Here is an 11063-nt window from a genome sequence, read left to right as displayed (position 1 = left end):
AATCTGTACAAAATAGAACAGGTATATATAATACTTATATACAAATGTGCAGCAGAGATGGTAAAAAGTATAATTTGAAAAAATGATGTGTCTAATAGGTTTTGGGACATTTGGCATAACCATATAATAAATAAATTAAAAAAGAGTATGCAGTAGTATCAGAAAAAAAGAATATGGTAGTATCAGCACTCTGTGGCTGTATTAACATAGAGTTCATGTATTTTGAGTGTTCGTCGTACATTCTCAAAGGTATTACGAGGAGAAACTGTCAGAATGTCATCTGATCTTTTTTCCCATATAGGAGAGCCTGTGTCGAGATAATTTAGACTCCCCTTGGAACTATAAGCTATTGGATCTTGCGAACTATGAACCAATATAGCACTGCTATGACTCGCATCGCTATCAACTGAATTTGCACTCGCGTTTCGTATGCTTAAGGGATGGCCATCGGTGAGATCCACCAAATCACCAAATGTCCTTGACCTTCCACCTTGGTGGTCAAGATCAGGAATATTTACACGTTCACAATCTAAATTCATAGAGTAACGATTATCTAGTTGTCTGATGGAATCGGTTTGTAGGTCTGTAGCGACGGAGTGTCTCGTAGGCTCGATAGCCGAGTACCTTGACTGGTCAATGGCCGAGTGTCTATGTTTTGCATCCATCTCTGACACCTTAGCCTTTGGTACAGCCATTTTCTTTACTGACTCCCTGATGATTAGCCTCATAAACTTGAGTAATTCGATTCTTTTATCCACATTGCTGAAAACAATAGAAATAGAAATATTATATATTGAATGAGTGAAAGTTCTCTTACAAATCTGTAAAAGGAGTAGAGTTCAATTTCAGGATTATCTGCTCTCTTTTTTCTGAATACCCTTGAACAGTAGGTTCTGTTTAACAAGTCTAGCGAAGGAGTTATGGCATCACAATGACCGAGTAATCAGCGATCCCTTTACAAAACTGCTCTATAAACAGGATACTTCATGTTGTAGTTGATGACCTCCTATAATTTTCTGGTTATTAGATGTAATTTATTGATCTAAATTATTCTCTAGCGTGTAAGTAGATGGATGTATTTAAACCTGTTGAAGGAGGCATTGCCATTACACATTCACTCCACACTCGCACTTGAAGTGGTAAAATCATATAAGCCAATTAGAATAGTTGTTCAAGTTCAACATATATTTTACCTGCATGCCATGTGATAGATTTTTTCTGGTCGACTCTCAATAGCCGACTTCAGATGCAAAAGTTCCCACAATGCAACAGGACCTCCAGCATTGGTTGTGGGTAAAGTTCGCACTTGAATCTCACTGACAGGTAGGAATTTGCAGTAAGCTGTGTCTCCGCTGTATTCGACTGTGATACTTTTATTAGAACTCTAAAAATTGACCAGACACAATTAGACTTGATTAACATGGAAGACCTTAGCAGGCTCTCTGAAGATAACACGGTATGACAATATTACTCAGTCTACAGCTAAGGTAGCGAATTTAAAAAATGCTGATCTTAAAAACATAATTGACCAGGAAACTATGGAACTTTGGTCAGCCTGGTTTGAGACGTTAAAAGATATTGGGAAGGCTACTATTGCAACATAGCCAAACATTTGTCAATTTGAGATCTAAACTGGAAGTCAACTAAAGCTCACATCCGCTTGCACTTTGATTATATTCTCGTACTTGGATTATAATCCACCCTGAGAGTAACACCATGCGGCTTTCACCACTTTAAGCTAATAGGCAGCTTATCAGAACATGAGGCGAATGCGGATGAAAGAGCTTACCTTGTTCTTAGACGGTTTTCCTTTAAGCTTCTCTTGACAGAGCAACACGATTCCGTGCTTGAACACGAATATCGTTGTGATGTGTTCATACCCTTTTTTAGCTTTAGAGACGTCATTATAGGCATTCAGCCAATCAGCTTCTCCGTAATACTAAAATAGTACATGCTATTTGAAAGCAGCCTTATGGCTTTGATGGTAGAACTTCCAGGCTTTGAACTAAGTGAAAACATTTTAGTAAAAAATTTCAAGAATGCTGGGTGGAATATACGTGTATGTCTATCAATTTACCTGTAGGTCTCCGACATTGAGTTCTAATTTTTTCTTATCTGTACCATGACCCGTCTGCTTGTGATGGTAAGTTTTTGTGAGGTCATCAAACACCGAACCAAATTCTTCGTAGATCTTTTGCATTTCGTTTATGTGCTCCGCAACCGACTCCATTGATTTGAGGGCATCGCTGCAATGTCAAGTAAAGAATGCTTATTACTCTATTTCCTCAGGCTATTTAAAAATGAATATGGCTAATAGAATCTGTTTAACACAAATAACATTGAGATGTTGCGTGACATGGTCTGTTTGAATCTGTTGTTGTGCTACTGATAGCAAGCATACCTTAAGTGGCTGTGCTCATTGCTGTCTGGGTCAGTGAGATTCTTGAGCTGGTTGAGGAGTAGGGGATACTTGAGTATTCTCTGGATGGGTTTAATAAGGTAGGATTCGAGCGTGGCCGAGTGCTGTTGCTTTGGATTGCGTGCATGTAAAAACTCGTATAGTTCTGAGTTATCTCCCGGGCTAAGGACTTTCTGCGCTCGTGAGTGGCTGGCACAGAATGATGAGTAGAGTTTGAAGTGATTCGCATAATAGATGAAGGATCCAGCAATGGAGAACAAGACTTTCTGCAAAAGGAAAGGCAGTGCGAATACATACGCAATGAACTGCACCTAGTTTAATCTAGTTTAATATCGGGTGACAAGTGCGGCCGATCAATGAGCCGAAAATATATGAAAAAGGAAATGAGCTTGAAATCTTAGGACCTTCCTTCTCGTGAGAACGTTTTAGGGAAATTCCTTCAGTTTAGTCAAGCGAGAAAAATCAATTTTAATTGAACGAGATATTCAAATGCCAGCGTTGTGCTTAAGCAAGAGTCTTCTAATAGCCATAAATAGCCTGCACACTATTGATCGTACAGACGAATCCATCTTTGATTCCCTCGAAAGCTCTCCATTAGAAATTTGCATACTATTAGCATCACCTCAGCTTATTGAGAAGGTCCATAAGGCACAGATTAGCGGCGACAAAAATAAAGTTTTCATGAATGATGACACTCAACTCACGCAACAGCTGATAACAACGCAATTTTAGCTAAGAATAATATGTTTTCCTTAGGGTTGTAAATACTGATGGCTAAATTATGAGTGTAACAACGTAATTCCTTCAGATAACACATGACAGCTTGACCACTCCTCAGCAAGCCTTTGTAACTTGGGTTGATACGAGAAAAAGCAAACAGTTGATAAGGTAAAAGAGGCGATCCGACTTCCTAATTAAATAAGCAGTGACACGCCACACGTAGGTTACTCCCCTCTTTTCAATAGACTCCCACCATTTCGTTAAGTTATTTAGTCAATGGATTAAATTAAAATAAATCCAAAGCAGACTTAATTTAAAAGCCCAAGAAGTTGAATTGCTATAATAGACCCGAGGCGGACACTTAAAAAGATCTAAAGAAATCAGCCGACTCTTTACATACCTTGAACTCATAAGATGCTGTGAAAACGAGAAATGCGTCATCGTCGATGGACTCTTCTAAATTTTTCAAAAATTCACGCTGAAAGTGCACAATCTCTTGAATGTTTCCGACAAGTCTCACCACCTCCTCACTCGACAGAAATGTTTCTTCTTTAAGAGGCTCGAGATATCTGAAACCGTACAGCAGTAACAATACAATCTACACGATACAGGTGTGATGAAATGTTTCCAACAAAGAACCGTCATGAGATACTTCTATTGTTTTACATTTGCAAAATATTGTGTAATGTATAGACAGGGCAATAAAACAAGGGGTGTCAGGTAGTACACACCTGCCAGTACTACTGTTACCAAAAAGGATGAGTAAGGCTGAATCTAAGAACAGCTTGTTTACACAACGCCTCTAATATTTCTCCTGATATTGTAAACAACTTCGGATTCGCACTAGATGATGCTGTCAAAGCAATTGCGGGTTGTAAGATTTGTAAAATCGTTGGATATAACTAGAATCTGTCGGCAGCACTAGTTAATAAATTAACACTAATGATAAGATGTGATTCGCTAAGAACTTTGAAGATCTGTTCATCATTGCGGTACATAAGCTTTTTGTCGCTTTCAAGAGGAATATAATATTCGCGAAACAAACAGTCAACACTTAACTAATGGAAGTAGATGCCACTGCTTGTTTTAATGCTGGCAGCGTGCGAGCAGCAGGTTTTGAGCAAGTAAAAATAATGGCGTGTCAATTACATTAGACGCAGCTTGAAGAGTCTGAAGAGCATGCAGTTAGCAGCGATTGCAGCTTGGCCTGGCGTTTCATCCACCAGTGCTCCAGGTTGCTGCACTGGTGGGTTGAGAAAGGAAGATATTAACCAGGCAATGACCTAGGGCAGACGTTACTTGTTACTTTAGAGCTCTCCTCTATCATACTATAATGTTTACTATCTTTCAGCTGGGTAAGTAAGAATTGGGAGGGCCTCACACTATCTACTGAGGTGACTCACCGTTCCATGAGCATACTAAGGTCGCGGACATACGCCCTCTCCGTGTTTATCAATTCCATGATAATCTTTCTGAGCTTTTGAGAGTCTGACAGTGGCTGTATGCTTGGCATTATTACCGGAGTTTCTTCTACCTTCCTTTCATGTGCCATCCGACAGAGATGAGTCACTTGTTCCGCAGTCTAAAATACATTGATGTATACATCATAGCAGCACAAAGGACAAAAAATAAATTCATGCCAATAAGAGCAGATTATCAGAGGTTGTGCTGACTATAATTAGTGTGCGGGTTGCAGTAGTTACTAGGACACTTCTAAGACGGAGAGTAAAATATCCACACAACACATGGATGCTTGATTCTCAAGCACGCCATCATCTACTAAGAATGAGGACACATTCTTGTAGACCTATCACTCAGTTATAATTTGCGTAATTATAAAAGTAATATTACTATTTTATTACAGCTTGAATGATCACTATTTAATACACTCAGATTAGAATTTAAAAATATTTGTCGCCTCTATATTTTTCAAGTAAGGTCAGAAAATAAACATACAAAAGGGCATCCATGTATCAGATGATTTTGCTAGAAATACAGTTTGATAGGAATAACCTATTTTAATCAGCCAACATTGTTGCAGCTGAGAAACAAATAACTGACAGGTTATCTGGCAATCAGACTGCACCAATACGCAAAGATCCAGGGTTCCGCTGCATAGACACGACAGGAAAGGATAACTCTAATAGGAAAACTCAGTCATGCGTAATAGTTTTAAATTATAACATCGCTAATCGCTATACTGAGAGACTCAAACAGAATAAACGTAATATGACTCATTTGCAAAAAAGGGAACAAGGGAATAATCTCAAATAAGAAGCAAATTAGATATTAGAAAGGTTGGCCTCACATAAATATTTTAATTTAGTTGTAATGGATGAGCACTTTCTCTTAGTTTCCTTAGCATAATTAAATGTAAGCTCTGAATATAGCTGTAATTAGGCATTGATTACTTTACTAACATTCCCTGCCCACAACATCCTGACCGCACCCAATTACCCATTCGCAGAGCATCTGCATACGCGGCTCACGACATGACACTCAACCAAGTAAACAAGGGGCACGCATCGTATCGTGTATTGTGTTGTGAAACAATAAACCACTAATTAGCTGCAGGTTTCGCTGTTGAATTTTAAAACTGGCAGCTATAATCCAAGATTCACGCTGCGTATTCCGAGCTCGGTGAGAAACCTCTTTCGAAATTAAAACAGCTACTTCAAAATGACACACCGACTTACAGAACTTTATTAGAAAAACACAAACAACGACGAGCAGACCATAAACCTACCTTTCCATATCCTAAGCCCTTCTGTTTGAACTTCATTGTTGCGAGTGTGAGAGGTGCGGTACGGCAGCGACAATAGTTATCTCAATATTCCATCAAATAATTAGCAATGCAATGCATAGAGAATATCTTTCCAATCTTCAACTAGCTATGAAAGAAGTATTAGACGAGTTGAGTCGGTGAACGTAAGAGGTTGTTTCAGCGGCGGACCATAAAGTACGAGAGAAGGAGATTAAGCTTTTGAAGTATTGTCAATGCCTGCCAAAGTCTCAGCCGTCTAAATGATAAATGCTAATCCATTCTGGCACTTCTAATGGAATTCCTTCTCTAACAATACATAGCCAATCTCCGCCCTCCAATACATAAAGCTCCGCCCACTATTCTATATCGAGCGAGCGGCCCAGCTATGCACCCAAGGCAATGCAGCCTCTCGACATGCTAGAGGGCTGACAAACATCTGGTATAAGCGATATATCAAGATCAACTCATACCTTCTGAAATTATATCTGTGTATTTAACAGTTTTCGACAACTTTGCAAACATTCCTATTATTGCAGTAATCAAGATTATATAACAAGTCAGTTGCCAAGCTTAGTCAGATACACTCCGCAGAGCAGAAGACACTCTCGCCTGAGCTGAGCCTAAAAAAACATTCTGAAAGATTGGCTAGTCAACACACCAACTCGTTACAGAACCTCACAACTGCAATCAGCTTTCAAGTGCATTAAAATCTTCAGAATTCGTCTGTCAGCGAGTTTACTAATACTCGATATAGATAACACCAAACAAGAAAATATACTTGACCAATCACAAGATAGAACCAAATAGCTCTGTATATTGATTGGACCTTCAATGTTACTTCTGTCAGAAGTTTTGATAAAAACATTAACTCCTAGCTAATACACTCTCACTCATGGTTCTCATAATTTGAAGGTAGCGGACGGAACCGTCTGCCTTATAAGTGAGGAGTCAAATATTAGGTAGTTATTTTTATTTCCTATAGTCATGCCTCCTTTTCACCATGACTCCAAACGTGATTCATCTGGTGAAAATAGAGAATTTGTTATGACCAAATGCTATGACATAAACTGCGTGCCCTACCACAAGGATACAAAGTGCTGGGATCGTGAAGCCAGAAAGCGTGACATCTGGTTTACAAATTAGGCTGGGATGAAGAGATGTCTAAAAATAGACATGAGTAATGACGGCAGGACAGAAAAAGCAAGATATAACTGCTTGGCAGAACTGAGTTACACGCCTTCGTCAGCCTTCGTCACAGCGATCAAACGATAACAAGCAGGAAGCTAGATGAACTTTGCACGATATGACAATCCATTTCCAGTGTTGTTGATAGCCAGTAATGATCAATTGAAGGATTCGCAAGCCTTGCATCACCAGCTATGCATACGAATGGTCAACGATATGATTAAACTGAACGTGACACAAACACTCATATTTTTATGCAAGTGCTGTTACACATCCACAACGCATACCAGTCAACCATTATAAAAAATATATGCATAACGTTTAAATATCCTCGTGTATGTGCCTGTTAATCATAAATATTGGCAATCGCTGTTTTGTGGTGATATTTTTATATAAAAAATGAAGTTATTTGTATGGTCAGTGGTATAGCACACATTCCTTTCCTTGACAGTGTTAACAGACAATACCTTTCAGGTTATATCGAACTTGCCTTTATACAGTACATGACCAAGATAAAACCTACAGCCTCCAAACGTTTTTAAGTGTAATATTATGCACTAATACCTGAATAATGCCAAAGAATGGATATTTAGTAGTATTTAAAAGAATAATATCTGTCTAGTTAATTTAACCTGCACAATACATAGTAACACAACACCATCAGTATTGAAAACACAACATGAATGATTATTGTGATACTTGCAGACAACTGATTCCAAAGACTTTAAATTCCTGGAACACGATCTTTTTAATAACAGAATCTTTGCTATAATAACAGTCATGTGCAACCGCCTGTCCAAAGCCATAGTTACGGGTTGTGAAAAAAATATTACATCGCGCGGGATTGGAAACCACACCATTCGGATTGGTAGTCTTACACAGCAACACCTACTCTAGTTGACTGCATTCGACTAGACGAAATAATAGTGCAAATAGTTACACTCTGTGCTTCATTGACCCACCTGACGACCTTTCACAAAATGAAACGACAAAATCTTTTAGAAAACTTATTATCTCAAAGTTTTGCAGTTGTAGAGCTTGCTTGTTTAATATCATAGAAACACATAGCCTACCGCTCAAAGAAGTTCTCTTGCTTCTGCAACTAAGTACTTGTGAAACAATAATGAAACACTACCACTTAGCTTATGCATGACGATATGCTACTAAAAGTAAAAATTATCCACTATAAATTTTAGGATCACAGACTACAAAACATTTAACCAATACCATCTCTTGCCGCTGTCACCTTCCTTAGGAACTAAGCTACCAACCTTAGATGGTACGAGACGGTTTCCGTTCGTCTGAGACGATGATGGAATTACTGTGCTACCTCCATACATTATGCATCAAAACTAGCGTGGCCATGAAGAGCGCCTACGCCAAGCATAGTTGTGCACGAGTCTTATAGGTATATAATAGTAAGTTCATATAGATAATGGATAGCTGCTCACTTTCCCTGTTCAAACATACGCAAACTCATGATTCTAACGCATACAATGGCCAAATAATAACATACTGATTCACAGAACACACTACCTCTACGTATATCCGTGTGTCGAAACTTGTAGCACAAATTATTCGCCAATAGCATCTGCTCTAAGGAAGTACGTAAAATTAAATGAGGAACCGGGTTCCCCTCGACGCTGTTAAATGCTGGCTGCCCTAGCTAGGCTGGTCATATTACTAAAGACACTGCTTTGGCAGCAAACTTTAGCTGCCCGCATGATTACATAATTCTTTAGAAAGCTGCTCCAGACAGGTCTATGATGGTGAAATTTAGCAGGTTATGTAACGTAGTTTCGAGAGAGATGATAGGCAAAAATGTCAACCTGAATGCTCTGTGTTGCTGTTTTCATATGTATATAACATACAGTAAGTATGTATATAACATACAGTAAGTATGTATATAACATACAGTAAGTATGTATATAACATACAGTAAGTATGTATATAACATAAGGTAAGTAAATATGTAACATACAGTAAATATGTATATAACATACAGTAAGTATGTATATAACATAAGGTAAGTAAATATGTAACATACAGTAAATATGTATATAACATACAGTAAGTATGTATATAACATAAGGTAAGTAAATATGTAACATACAGTAAATATGTATATAACATACAGTAAGTATGTATATAACATACAGTAAGTATGTATATAACAAACGGTAAGTATGTATTTTAATCTGCGGATAGAAGTTTAACCTTTTAACTAGCTTGGAATGCTGCCTATCAACAGATTTCGTATTGCAAGCATTTATAGATAGGTACAAAAGCACGTGTCTGTTTCATACACAGGAATCCTCAAACATATGGATACATGTTTAGTAATGGTATCTGCTTGTACTGCATTCCCTTTGGCTTGTCAATTTGTTAGCTTGGCCGCTTTCTTACCTAAACTGGTTCTACCCAACACATGCTAGCGTTTAACAATGGAAACACTTTGAGTTCAAAGCGCTTAGGATGACAAGCTGGAAACTTGAAAACTGGTTCAAAGCTAACGGGATTTAATGTAATAATGATATGTCCTAAAGGTGGGTGACTTTGACATGTGAATTTTACTGTTAAATCTCATAGGTAAATAGATATGGCAGTTGAGACGCGACCCTAGTCTCTACACCAATGAACGCTGTACCTTCAGAATAGGTAAAGTTAAAGATGAACTTACAAAGGAGTTTCAGTAAATTTTATCAGAAAGTATCGGTATTTTTCTATCATTTGTGATTGTTTTTGATGTTTAAAGTGATCTGATTGCCAGGATGTTTCAAGACTAAAATCGACAAAACTTGATTGTGATTAAAACGCTCGGATCACGTGAAGGTGCGATCATAGCAGCTATAGTTGCAAAGAGACCGACAGATTAATGACGTGTAATGCTGCGACTTGAACACAATAGCCGATATCAACTGTCGGAATGACAACAACTAGTGACATCATTTTGCACGTATTTTCTTCTGAGCGCTTTAACCGCAATCAAGTTTGGTTGATTTTAATCTATAAACATCCTGGCAGTCAGATCCCCTCAAACATCAAAAACAATCACAAATGATAGAAAAATACTGATACTTCCTGATAAAATCAACTACAATCTTGTGTAAGTTCATCTTAAATCATAAAACAGGAAGTAGCCATAAAAAACTATTACTATGTGGCATATCTGCTTCTATTTTAAAATAATGTTTGGTGAAATGCTAATGACCGAAATAGTCACACATAATAATAACAATGATCAGCGTGTAACCCCCAGATAAATGCTCGCTACGGGTCATGTGGCTACGTCAAATTCATTCAACATGTCACGATGGAGTGCTGGCCATTACTGCAGTTTCAGCTGATGCAATATATGATTTGCTGTTTTGATGACAAGCTTGCTACAAGTACAGCTGAACTGCAAAAAATTGCTTAATAGCAATCCACAAAGATTTATTGATAAAAACATCACAATATGTCACAACTTAAGGGCTGGTTCCCATCATGTTGCGGTACGTCGGTGTTAGTCCCATAATACATCAGTCATCGTCTGTGATAACATTGTTCACACTATTACAAATACTTATCCGCATTTACATTGGGCGAATAGTTCGAGACACAGTTTTTTTATTATGCAATGTAATCGTTGAAACAATGAAATACCAGTCTCACAGCGACTGTCATGAAGGGAAATATAGATTAAGCACTCCCCCGACAGCCAACCAACATCGACGAAGCGATGCTCGGCGAAACATCGGGAAAGTTTGACATCGACAATGTTTCGTGACATCCACATTGCCTCAGCGATGGCATCGGTTTACGGTTTACATAGTTGATGAATAATTGGTGAGAGAACAACTCTGACACACAGCGATATACCAGCCTTTAAATTGACAACTATTGGTTAAACAGTCCACTTAGTGTGAGCCCTGAGTGAACTCTCTATTTACTTTTAGTAAAAATGTGAAGGCTATTGTTTTCAGACTCGAAGCC

The 11063-nt window shown here is 38.1% G+C and overlaps 1 protein-coding gene across 1 annotated transcript in view; it reads right to left on the bottom strand.

Annotated features, from left to right (window-relative positions):
• Positions 1-30: 30 nt before the first annotated feature.
• Positions 31-11063, bottom strand: part of LOC137408056 (protein still life, isoform SIF type 1-like) — a 51108-nt gene continuing 40075 nt past the window's right edge. Inside the window, exons 24-30 of the mRNA XM_068094444.1 lie at positions 4543-4721; positions 3540-3708; positions 2402-2724; positions 2078-2246; positions 1790-1939; positions 1194-1384; positions 31-762 (exon numbers count right to left, since the gene is read on the bottom strand). Coding sequence (XP_067950545.1) covers positions 183-762; positions 1194-1384; positions 1790-1939; positions 2078-2246; positions 2402-2724; positions 3540-3708; positions 4543-4721 — 1761 coding nt within the window. The 3' untranslated portion in view covers positions 31-182. The remainder of the gene's footprint in view (positions 763-1193; positions 1385-1789; positions 1940-2077; positions 2247-2401; positions 2725-3539; positions 3709-4542; positions 4722-11063) is intronic.

Source organism: Watersipora subatra, chromosome 11 (genome assembly GCF_963576615.1).
Source record: "Watersipora subatra chromosome 11, tzWatSuba1.1, whole genome shotgun sequence".
In the NCBI taxonomy this organism is placed as follows: domain Eukaryota; kingdom Metazoa; phylum Bryozoa; class Gymnolaemata; order Cheilostomatida; family Watersiporidae; genus Watersipora; species Watersipora subatra.
The sequence above is the reverse complement of the archived record's forward strand: the minus strand, read 5'-3'. Positions and strand labels throughout refer to the sequence as shown.